General features: G+C 35.2%; 1 protein-coding gene across 5 annotated transcripts in view; it reads left to right on the top strand.

Moving 5' to 3' along the window:
• The window catches only part of HYCC1 (hyccin PI4KA lipid kinase complex subunit 1), a 216,582-nt gene that overhangs the window by 172,674 nt on the left and 31,845 nt on the right, over positions 1 to 12,063 (top strand). For 4 of the 5 annotated variants that reach the window (XM_042248458.1, XM_042248457.2, XM_004007785.5 and 1 more), the window contains 5 exons: positions 1,200 to 1,301; positions 5,460 to 5,639; positions 6,491 to 6,571; positions 7,095 to 7,210; positions 7,590 to 7,685. In XM_042248458.1, the coding sequence (XP_042104392.1) occupies positions 1,200 to 1,301; positions 5,460 to 5,639; positions 6,491 to 6,571; positions 7,095 to 7,210; positions 7,590 to 7,685 (575 nt within the window). The remainder of the gene's footprint in view (positions 1 to 1,199; positions 1,302 to 5,459; positions 5,640 to 6,490; positions 6,572 to 7,094; positions 7,211 to 7,589; positions 7,686 to 12,063) is intronic. The other variant, XM_042248459.1, reaches the window with a different exon arrangement.

Here is a 12,063-nt window from a genome sequence, read left to right as displayed (position 1 = left end):
CTCCAATACTTTGGCCACCTGATCCAAAGAGCTGACTCATTGGAAAAGACCCTGATGCTGGGAGGGACTGGGGGCAGGAAGAGAAGGAGATGACAGAGGATGAGATGGCTGGCTGGCATCATCGACTTGATGGGCATGAGTTTGGGTAAACTCCGGGAGTTGGTGATGGACAGGGAGGCCTGGCGTGCTGTGATTCATGGGGTCGCAAAGAGTCGGACTCGACTGAGCGACTGAATTGAACTGAGACATTATATCTGCTGCAGGATAAACATTGTTAATTAGTTGGTTGATTGATAGAAATACTTTTCCTAGGTAAAAAATAAAGAGTTGGAAGACAGAAGTTGTTAAAGAAGGCCATACTCTAGAAGGATAGGTTTTTATCTTTTGTTATAATGAAGTTGTTTTTTTGTTTTCATATTTCCCTACTACCTTTACCCAAAACTGTCTGACTTACTACTGGAGTTTTATCTCTTCCCATTCCTTTCTGGCCATGGTGTCCTTTCTGAAGGGGTGACCCTACCAAACTGTGGTTAGTTAGTTGTTGATATTTTAAATGGCATTAGGAAAATTTGTTGGTAGTGTGGCTATCTTTTTCTCTGTTCCAAGAAGTAAAAACTTCCCCCCAGTTCTGTAAAGGAGAACAGTCTTACTTAACAGACATTATATGATCTGTGGCTTTAAGGTTTGGAACATTAGATCCTTATATAACATGTTTATTAAGAAACAGGATAAAATACTGTTAATGAGATCGGTAACATGTATGTTGCTACAAAAAAATGTACCTCCGGCTTTACAAATGATTCGTATTCTTATTTCCAGCTCCAAACTATGGTCAAAGATGCAGTGTTGATATTAATTTGTATCCCTGTTGATGTTGAGTATTAAATGTATCTTTTGTTTTACTTTTACCATTTTTTTGTTGAGATATTATTCACATAATGAGAAATTCACTGTTTTCAGGTGATAGTACAGAGGCTTTTTACTGGTTTTAAAGTGTTGTGCCATTAACACCATCATCTAAGCCCCAAAGAAAGCCCCACCATCACCCCCCAAAGAAAATCTGTATCTAAGTAGTCACTCTCAGTTCTTCCCCTCCCCAATTCCCCCTCCCCCAGTTTCTGACAATCTGCTTTCTGTATTTGGATTTACCTATTTGGGACATTTCATAAAAGTAAAGTGTATTTTTTAAATTTGTTTAGACACTACCAGAAACGTCTTTACCAAATTATGCTACAAATTTGAAGGAAAAGAGTTCTTTAGTTTCATCTCTCTATAAAGTTATCCAGGAGCCACAAAGTGAGGTAAGTACTCTCAGAGTTCATCGTGCTGGTAGTTTTCATTTGATTGATTTTTAATTTCTTATTGTGAAATATATATATTTTAAAAAGTAGTAAAATTAGAGTTTTAAAAACTGTAATGTATGTTTTGCAGTGTTTAACTGATTCCTTTTGAGAAATGAATAGAGAGGTAAGAATACTTTATATTCAGAAAAATGACAGAATAAAAAAATTATGATAAAATGAGCTCCAATGTATCATCTCCTAAAATAGGATCACCATATTCCAAAGCCATCTCTGAACATGCTGCTGCTCATCTGTCTATGTATGTGTCTGTGTCTGTCTTTCTGTGTATGTATGTATGTGTCTGTCTGTCTCTCTGTCTGTGGGGATAACCTTGGAGAGCCTGGGTCACTGCATTCATTTATTCATTCAGCAAATATTTGTGTGTCCATTATGTGTCAGCTGCAGTGCTAGGCAACAGAAAATCAAAGATGAGTAGCACATGGCCTGTGTCCCAAAAGAGGAAAGGGAGAAAATAAGTAAATACATACTTTCAGAGCAATGCTTAACTGAGTCTAGATGGATTTTCACACATTTTCCAGGTGTAGAAAGTAAAAGGACATTGCAAGCTGAAGGGAATAGTATATGGAGGCCTGAGAAAAGGCAAGAAATTTGAGTAGCTAGTAGTTTGGTTCTGGTGGTAAGTTTTTCCCAGCCCTTGCTTCTTTTCTCTGCCTTCCCCTCTCCTGCATTTCCTTTGCATTTTTAGATAGCAAATTTAGTTTGAAAGTGATCAAGTGAACTGTACTCCCAGATTCTGGTGCTTATAAATCCTGCCATTCATAGTAGAACTACATAAGCTTTGGAAATGGTGAGGAAAATCAAAATGCATGGCATGCAGATAAAAGCAAATAATCTAGTTTTTAGCCTGATAAATGTGGTAAAGGCAGTGTGTATCCTGTATTCTGAAAAAGAAAACTCAATCTTAAAAAATGTACTCAGAAGTACTTCTCAGATATAACTGTGTGATCTACTTTCGGGCTTCCCTGGTGGCTGAGCCAGTAAAGAATCCACCTGCGATGTCAGAGACCTGGGTTTGATCCCTGGGTTGGGAATATCCTCTAGGGAAGGGAACGGCTACCCACTCCAGTATTCTGGCCTGGAGAATTCCATGGACTGTGTAGTCCATGGGGGTCACAAAGAGTCTCCTTTTGCTCTTTAGAATATTTTATATCTTAATGTGGAGATATAGTATTCCTAAAAACTTGATGTCATTGTCTGTTGGCATTTTTGAAATTTGAAATGTTGATTCTACTTTATTTGAAATCTGGGAAATTTGGTACCTTTTCATTATGTGGTTAAATTCATTTGATAAATATTCATTGAACACATATCATGTGTCAGAAATCACTTAGAAATGTACAAAGTAGAATAACTTCTTTATCTTATAGATTAGAACTTATATTCTTGTAGGTGGGATAACCATTAAACAAATACCTAAATGTATAATGTTAGTGGTAAAACTATGAAAATAATAAAGCAGAGTAGGGGAAGTGTGTGTTGGGACTGAGGAGGTGATGGTTGAATTAAGGTCTGAATGAATTAGAGCAAGAAAATAAAACTGGGGACAAGAGCTTTCCAGAGAGGAAATAGTCATTGCAAAGGCCCTGAGGTAGGTATGTGAGTCAGGCTCAAGAAACTGTAAAGAGGCAGTTTATCGATAAAGTGACGTTTCCTTGACCAGTGCTTTTAGTTGACTGTAGCTTCAAGATAGGCATAGGATTAGAGGCTAAAAATGCTTAGGTTTGTTAGGAAGCCAACTGTTTTGTTTTGTTTTGTTTTTTAAAGAGCCATATGAAATCTTTTTGGTGTTCTAAACATAGGGAGGCCCATAGTGAGAAGTCGGTTCCCTGGCTACTGGCACCTAAATATTAGTCCCCTCCAACTTCTCTGTATCTTTGTCCTACCCATATATTCTCAGTAATTGTTCAATGAAAAAAAAAGTTTGGAAAATTCTCTTGTAAATTTACCCAAACTTAGCTTTTCCCATCTTCTTTAGTCAATTAAAGGCATTTTATGATACATTTCTTATTACCATTAAAATTCTCTTAATATACAGCTTCTTACTTATGAATGGATGATTGTAAAAATTCATTTGTAACTCAGTTGTTATAGAATTCATAATGTATTTTAGAAGGGAAAGAAGGTACATGATGATTAGACTATAGAAGGCCATTTAACATATCAAAATATATTAATACTTGAAGTACAATTCTCTTTTAGTAGTACTGTGAAACCTACCCAATCAAGTTTAGTAATGTTTCCTTGAGAAAATACATTAAAAAATTTGACCAAAACACTAGGAATGCAGCATATTCTAATGCCCCATTATTTGTCTCAATTATAATCAGGTTAGGTAAGTCCAACACTGCCTGTGTTTCCCACATTGTATGTTGTCTTATTCTTTTCTGACATTTTTCAGGTATGTTTATAAAGTAGTTAAAAAGTCCTGGCTTCAGTCTGACCTTCCTGAACTGTGTGATTATTTTTGGTTTCAGTAGCTTCTTTGTCTCAGTTTGCTTATGTAGAAAGAATACATTGTCAGGGTATAGACATTGTACCCTAGTATTGTGGGAATTGAAATGGTTTACATATATGAAAGTACTTTGCAAGTGTAAAACCCTGCATAAATATTGGTATTTATCTCTAGTAGTTTGATATACTTAATTTCATCTAATCTTATTGCAGTGTTTAACTGCTATATCCCTTTTGAATCTATCTTCATTTGGTTCTGCTTTCATAAATCTAAACTGTTTTAGATGTTAAACGAATGTAAAAGACTGGAGTGTTTTGATTAAAATTGATTATGTGCTCATGCAGACTATTGAATAAATTTTCAGCATAAAGTTTTATAAGTTTGCAGATATTTGTTAGACTATGTTAATTGATTTAATCAAATATTTCCTAGGTGAAATAGAGATGAGTGATGTCACACCATAACTTACAAGATTATTGGCACTGGTCCACAAAGAAATTTTAAAAACTCCAGTCTGAAAGCTAAACATTCCCGTAACAGTCTTTCTTCCACTACCTTCCTCTTCATTCTTCCAGATTAATTCCTACCCTAGAAACTTCTCTTGCAGTCTTTGAGAGGCATTGCTTTGCCTCCGACCCTTCTGTTTCCGTTACCATTGCCACGCCACATGGATACCTGTTGCCCTCTAACAACCATTTTGAAAGACCAATTTTGTCGATGTTTATTGAAGTATAACTTTTTCTTTACCTTGCATAAATAATTCTGACTTTAATTGTATCAAGTTTACTTTACATATTGAACTTTTTTGAAATCAAGGCATCCACTTTAAATCAGTTTCTGTTCATTCCACTTACTTGTAGTAGAAAATCTGTTTCTTAAGTTGATGTAAATCTAGTGCCTAAGTCAGGGAAGTTAACGAACTCCCATTCACTGAAATTAAATAGCCCTGTGAATCTCTTGACATATTTGTAAGTGACCTGTATGTGATTATTGTTTATACTGTAAAGATACACTCATCTCTATTAACTGAATACCTGTGGGCGTGTTGGGAGAAAAATGGTTATCAGTAAGTCCAAATCATGTCTAAAACAGAATGACAGAGGTGTTTAGATTATCTAGTGGCAATTAATCATGGTTATAGTAAGAAACTAGATCTAGGGGCTTTATATTATTCAGCTACTCTACATACCAGTCATTGCAGTCAGATGCTACCTAATTATAAGCTCAGGAAGGCCATGTGACAGTAACTACCTAGCATTCCCATTTCAGTTTCTCCAACTCAGTAGCCAGTCATTTGTATATTGGCATGTTTTATCTGGAAGAAAGGATATTAAGGAAGACAATTCTTCACAACCTATTTATTTCAGGAAGTTAAAAAGATATAGTTTTAATAACAATACTACTTTGGAGTATATTTTAAAACTTTACAGAGTACTTGCGTATACACTTAACCTTGCAGTTTGGCCTTCCACTAGAATTCATAGGTTTACTAACTAGCTTAGCTGTGAATAGTCTTGCTGCCAAAAATGGAAATGCTTGCATATTTCAGTAATTACCAATCAGGAAAATGGTTTTATGTTTTACATGTTAGTGTCATTCAAATACAGTCCAATCCTTTAGTTGATGTTTTGTCTTTCTTCCAGTTGTTGGAACCTGTCTGTCATCAGCTCTTTGAATTCTATCGCAGTGGAGAGGAGCAGTTGCTTCGATTTACGCTGCAGTTTCTTCCAGAACTGATTTGGTGCTACCTCGCCGTCTCCGCCAGCAGAAATGTGCACAGCAGTGGATGCATTGAAGCTCTTCTTCTAGGGGTTTACAATTTGGTTTGTATTTAATGGAGTTAACAAAATGTTTTAAAAGCCAAATATCAGCAAAAATGAATACATAATAGCAACTGTTTTTCATTTTAGTAGAGCTAATGTTTGTTTTTTATTACAGCAGATGACTCAGAGCTCGTTCTCCTCAAAATAACCTTATGGAGGCTAAAGGCTGTATGGCCATACATACAATTATGTAAATACACATTTTTTACTGATTGGAGACTAAAAATCAGATCATTAAGATTCTTTTATGGAAATATTTGAATATATCAGTGTTAAATTTTTAATTGTTTAAACTTAAAAGCCACTGTCTATAAATTGTTGTGACCTTCACAAAAAGTTTGGAGAAAAGATTTAAACTAAGATCTACCACTAATAATTGTATAAAATCTGGACTGTCTCCAGAGTTTACACCATTGATTTAATATATAGTTTGCATTACTGATAATGTTTGTATATTAAATAGTACAATATTCTAGATAGATGCTTAAGGTTTGTACTTTTTTAAATGGAAAAATAATTTAAGGGTCATTTTGTAATATGTTTTAGGACTGTGTTAATTGATTTAGAAAACGGAACTTTTTACATGAGAGAAATCAATGATAATTAAGACAAGACATCTGTGTTTCAGCGTTAAAACTATGTTACTTAGATTTTAAGGAGAAGGTTAACTCCTAATGTTTATGCGTTATGGATTATCATAGTTTAAGATTTCAGTTGACTTTAAAATTCCTTTCTTTTCAGGTTTTTTTAAATTTTTCACTAACAATTTATGTGTAAAAAATAAATATTTAAATTTATGTGTAAAAAATAAATATTGTGAGACATTTTCTTTGACTTTCTTTTGTTTGTAGGAAATAGTTGACAAACAGGGACATAGTAAAGTATTGAGTTTTACGATTCCATCTTTATCCAAACCATCTGTATATCATGAAGTAAGTTACATTTTTATCAAAGTAAGTTTATTGGTCCTAAGATTTGCAGTTACTGTAAATTAGCATTTGGTTGGTTATTGAGGTGAAAATTTTGATCGGTTCACTAGTACCTTAAAAAGTGTAAAATTTTACACAAAGTATTTTGCTATTCCCAGAGTAAATGGGAAATCAAAATCATTAAAGTTTAAACTAAAACCTGATTGTAAAAGATCTATGAAAAGTATTAATTTTGAATATTTTTCCCTTTATCTGACGAATAAGATTAGATTTTATGTGTGTGTGTGAATTATGTATTTCTGGGGTAGAAATTTTGAAGTTAAACTATTTTGTATTTCTATTTGTGGTTTGTTTTTAGTTATTTGTTAAATCTTTGAGCAGAATACTTAGTAGGCAATCTGAGTATTTCTAAGATATATGGGGTTTATAGCAGTCATTCTAAATATATATATATTGGTATATATATTCTAAATACCACCCCTTAAACAGAATAGGTTTTTCTTTATTCACGTGTCTTTGTCTTTAGCCTTCCAGCATTGGGTCCATGGCTCTGACGGAGAGCGCCCTATCCCAGCATGGTTTGTCAAAAGTTGTGTACAGTGGACCTCACCCCCAAAGAGAGATGCTGACAGCACAGAATAGGTATACTGTGGAGACATAACCTACTATTCTACCATGCTGACTTCTAAAGAAATTATTTCAGTAGATTTATAAATAATGTTTAATGAGTTGTGTATAACAAGTTTTAAAATGTTGAGTCATTTCATACAAGAGAGACACCCCATCTTCCCTATTTGTCACTTAGACACTTTGCTTCAGATGTCATCTGGAGCATTGAATTTTTAAGGTAATTTTCGTATGATTGTTACTTCTTTTTCTTTTTGATTTTGTATTGTTGTTGGTGTGATTATATTGGACAGGTCTGTTCTGTAACACAATATCCCTCCCCAGTGCTTGCTTAATTATAGTTGACTTCTTGGAATTCTCAAGATTTGTAAATACTCTTTGGGTTTGTTTTTAGGTTTGAAGTGTTGACATTCCTTTTGTTGTGTTACAATGCTGCCTTAACCTATATGCCCCGTGTTTCTCTTCAATCACTGTGTCAAATTTGTTCAAGGTAAATTCAAATGCTTTTAGTGTTGAAATATATGAATCTAGTATTGCTTGTTTGTTACATATCTACGTTATTTTTTGTTTAATCATTTGTTTGAAACACTAAATAAGTTAATATGGAGCTCCACCTAGTCAACGTACAGAAAGCTCCCTAAAGACACAATGAAGTCGCAAAAAACACAACAAAGAGGGTAAAACTGAATAACAATTCAGTGGAAAATTTTGATGAGAAAAGGCTTATATTATATAATTAAAAGTATGAAACTGTTATGACCTTTCAGTTTTTGACATAGTTTCTGTTTTGTTTGCTTTTTATCTATCTTATCTAGTTAGTTATTTTTATTGTGTTCTAATTTGGTACCAGGAAATAAGTAGGAGATACTGGTTTTTAAACTTTTCTTGTTAAAAAAAAATTTAGCCAAGAACTTGGTTAAGTAAATTATGATAATTGTTAGGTATTAATATATGCAAATATTTAAGAATTCTGATTTAAAAGAGTATTTAATGATAGTATATATGGTGTGATTTCAACATTGACTGAATATGACCAGAGTATTAACAGTAGTTATGTCTACTTGGTGGAATTATAGTTTATTGTAATTTTTTTCCTGTGTGATTTTCTGTCATTCTCTAAATTTTCTGTGTTGAACATGTTACCTTTTTTTTTGGCTGTGCTGTGAGGCTTGTGAGATCTTAGTTCCCCATTCAGGACTGAACCCACGCCCTCAGCAGTGAAAGTACGGAGTCCTAACCACTGAACCACCAGGAAGACCCTGGCCCCCCCCCCCTTTTTTTTTTTTAAGAAAAACAAAAGAAAAACAAGACAGAGAAAATGCCCTTTGTAATTCAAGTAAATGAGGGAAAATATAGAATTCAGGAACTTGTAAAATAATTTTAGATTTGGCAAACTTACTTAGAAAATGTAGCTTTGGGCAGTTAATTAGAGGGAGGGTACATAGAGCAATACTTAAAAATCAAGTCAAAACAAACAAAAACCATAAATTGATTCTGTTGATTAGGATAGAAAACCATGCAGGTCAAGAGGGAGAGGAAGGTAACGAGGCAGGGGGTTTATTAGATAAGATAGAGAAGCAGAGAGCAGTTCAACTGTTTCCTGAAGTGAAGCATAATTTCATTGCCTGCCCCTTGGAGGATGGTACCAATTTGCCATTGCTCTCAATTACTTATTCTTCCTAATATGTTTCTTGTTTTAAATATTTTAAAGGCAGAAGTGCCCAGGGTTTTTGAATTTCACAGATCTATAAAATTTCAGAAAAGTTGAAGTGGATATTTACATGATGTTGCCAGCTTTTCCTTTTGTCAAGTCATTGTGGTATAAATATCTTCCATCAACATTATTTAATGACAGGAGAATATTTTTACACCCAAAAGGGGTAGAGTGGAAGGCAAGGATAACAGTTTATAAGTTAAAAGTGGGATGTTTAGCACTTTTCATTTCTCATTTCAGTATGGTCCAGTGAGTTACACACTAAAATGAGTGTAAGAACCAACACGTCAGAAACATTGGCTTAAGGAGTAACTCGATGCTGAAACTTTGACTTGTGGAACTTAAAGCACACTATTCTAAAGCAGTGTCTTAGGTGGTAGGCCCCAGGGAGATGTGTGTATGTACATACAGATGTTCTGCTACAGCCTCCTAAATAAGATCCACTGTTGATGTTTTACTGAAATTACTGATGACAAAGTTAGGAAAAAAATGTGTTGCTGGTCCTGTGTAACTCCAATGGACTATTTTCTAATATAATTACTTTTATCTTCTGGGTGGAAAATAGCTACTATATCAAGTTTACCTAACCAGGAAATTAGAAATTAACCTTTTTTAAGAATACAAGTAGGGGCTGATTTTGAAAACAAAGAGAAACACAGATTACTTTAAAACTGTCTACAGGATATCGGCCAAAGAATATTTTAGTAGAAACGTATTAGATTAAGTCTGTGCCGCAAGAAAACTCATATGTATATTCACCAGCTATAAGAAAATGAAGGAGGAAAGAGATTTATGTAATTCAAAAGACTTAAAACTATTTAACAATGCTAACTCTTATGGCACAAAACATTCATAATAGGATCTCTAACAGACTTATTTCTATCTTTTTTAGTTTGCTTTTGTTTTTGCTTTAGATTCTCTATTATTGTGTGATTTCAAATCTATTTCTGTTAATTCCTCATTTCCTTAATCATTTATCAAACATTCATGTGTACATAATTAAGGTGTACATTTTTAAAAGATGTGTACATAAAAGTTAGAAAGCACTAGTATGGGCTTCCCTGGTGCCTAAGACAGTAAAGAGTCCACCTGCAATGTGGGAGACCTGAGTTCAATCCCTGGGTTGGGAAGATCCCTTGGAGGAGGGCAAGGAAACCCATTCCAGTATTCTTACCTGGAGAATCGCCATGGATAGAGGAGCCTGGCAGGCTACAGTCCATGGCGTTGTTGAGTCAGACACAACTGAGCGGCTAAGCACACAGTATCTAATCAAGCAAAGGCTAGTCCATAGCTAGGGAAAGGAAATTGGTTATAGAACTGAGGTGATAAATAAGTTTTAAGTGATTATGATAGTTATATAAGAGCTTCCTGTTGATCTTAGTCCTAACGCAGGTTTTCCTGAAGAATAAAGTGATCGCACTGTGCTATGGCTAATCAAGTGGTCTTGGCCCTGTAGCAGCTGTGTCAGATTGCTGCTTAGTTTGGTTGTTGTTGATGATTATGCAGAATGATTGACTAGGCTATCTGGGAGGATAAATTCATAATACAGCCATAAAAATTTCTTGGAATATATGAGCTAGGTTCGGTGACAGATGTGTTCTGTTCTATTTTTAACCTTCTGATTATAATGAGTTGTGGAGTTAAAACAATCCTGGATACTTCCCACCCTCCACTTATCTATTCTACTGGGCAAAAATCTGTTCAGTTAACTATAAGCCTTGCTTCTTGATTCAGATTGATGGCCAGTTTGATGGTTGTGTTTTCCTCACACGTAATGTGTGGAGACCACTGGAAGGGGAGATCTGAAAGGCTAGATTGAATGAGTTTTAGTCAACAAGTTTTTATCTTCTACTAGTACTAAATATTACATTGTTGTTTAGTTGCTAAGTCATGTCTGGCTCTTTTGCAACCCTATGGGCTATAGCCCGCCAGGTTCCTCTGTCCATCAATTTCCCAGGCAAGAATACTAGGGTGAGTTGCCATGTCCTTCTCCAGGGGATCTCCCTGACCCAGGGATCCAACCTACATCTCCTGCATTGCAGAAGAGTTCTTTACCACTGAGCCACCAGGGAAGCCCAGATAGTACATATGACCCTCCTAAAAGCAACATAGCCACCAATTTGACAGATAAGTTTTATTAGTATATGCCTAAGTCTTGTATGGAGAAGGCAATGGCACCCTACTCCAGTACTCTTGCCTGGAAAATCCCATGGATGGAGGAGCCTGGTAGGCTGCAGTCCACGGGGTTGCTAGGAGTCGGACACGACCGAAGAACTTCACTTTCACTTTTCCCTTTCATGCATTGGAGAAGGAAATGGCAACCCACTCCAGTGTTCTTGCCTGGAGAATCCCAGGGATGGGGGAGCCTGGTGGGCTGCCGTCTATGGGGTTGCAGAGTTGGACACGACTGAAGTGACTTAGCAGTAGCAGCAGTAAGTCTTGTAAATTTGTGAAAATATTTTTCTTTTCTTTGAGCGTCTCTTTTAATACAAGTGTGTTTAATAAATGGCTTATCTTGCCTTTTGATGTTGAATATAAGTATTAAATATGAAACTATACTAAGCTATAAGTTAAATACTCTCCCGTTGTCTAAGCAACTGTCCTGATTTTGTTCACTTGGTGAGTCACCTCACTGAGTAACTTGAATATGTACGTCTAGGGATTCTTGATCTGTGTGTTTTTTCCTGTATGAACATTCCTCATTTCTAAGTCAGCCTTCTGATCACCTAATAGATTTCTTCTTGTTTTCTATCTGTTAAGGACACCTTTATGCAAAGAAACCATCCTGTGGATTAATTTTTGTGACTGATTAAAAGAGAGAGGGGGAGGACAGGCTCCTAGCACAGTATATGCCACTTTGTTATCATTCAGTAAAGGACAGCTATTATGTATTTTGCCCCAGTGATGAACACACATTTTCACTATAGATTCACAGACGCGCTTTCTTTTTTCCCACCTGTTTGAACTTAAAATTCGTTCTAGAGCATACCTTATACTAGGTCATCCTTGTTGAAGGAACCTACAGTTGACTTTTCACTGCTTATTATTTAATTTGTAAACCTTTCTACCTTTATAAATCTTCTTTATCCTTCCTTTACAACCCATTTGAAATAATTTTTCCTCCAACAACTTTAGCACTAGTTTTGTATATGGT

This window comes from Ovis aries, chromosome 4, assembly GCF_016772045.2.
Source record: "Ovis aries strain OAR_USU_Benz2616 breed Rambouillet chromosome 4, ARS-UI_Ramb_v3.0, whole genome shotgun sequence".
Classification (NCBI taxonomy): domain Eukaryota; kingdom Metazoa; phylum Chordata; class Mammalia; order Artiodactyla; family Bovidae; genus Ovis; species Ovis aries.
Note: the sequence above shows the minus strand (reverse complement) of the source record. Positions and strands in the feature narration are given on the sequence as shown.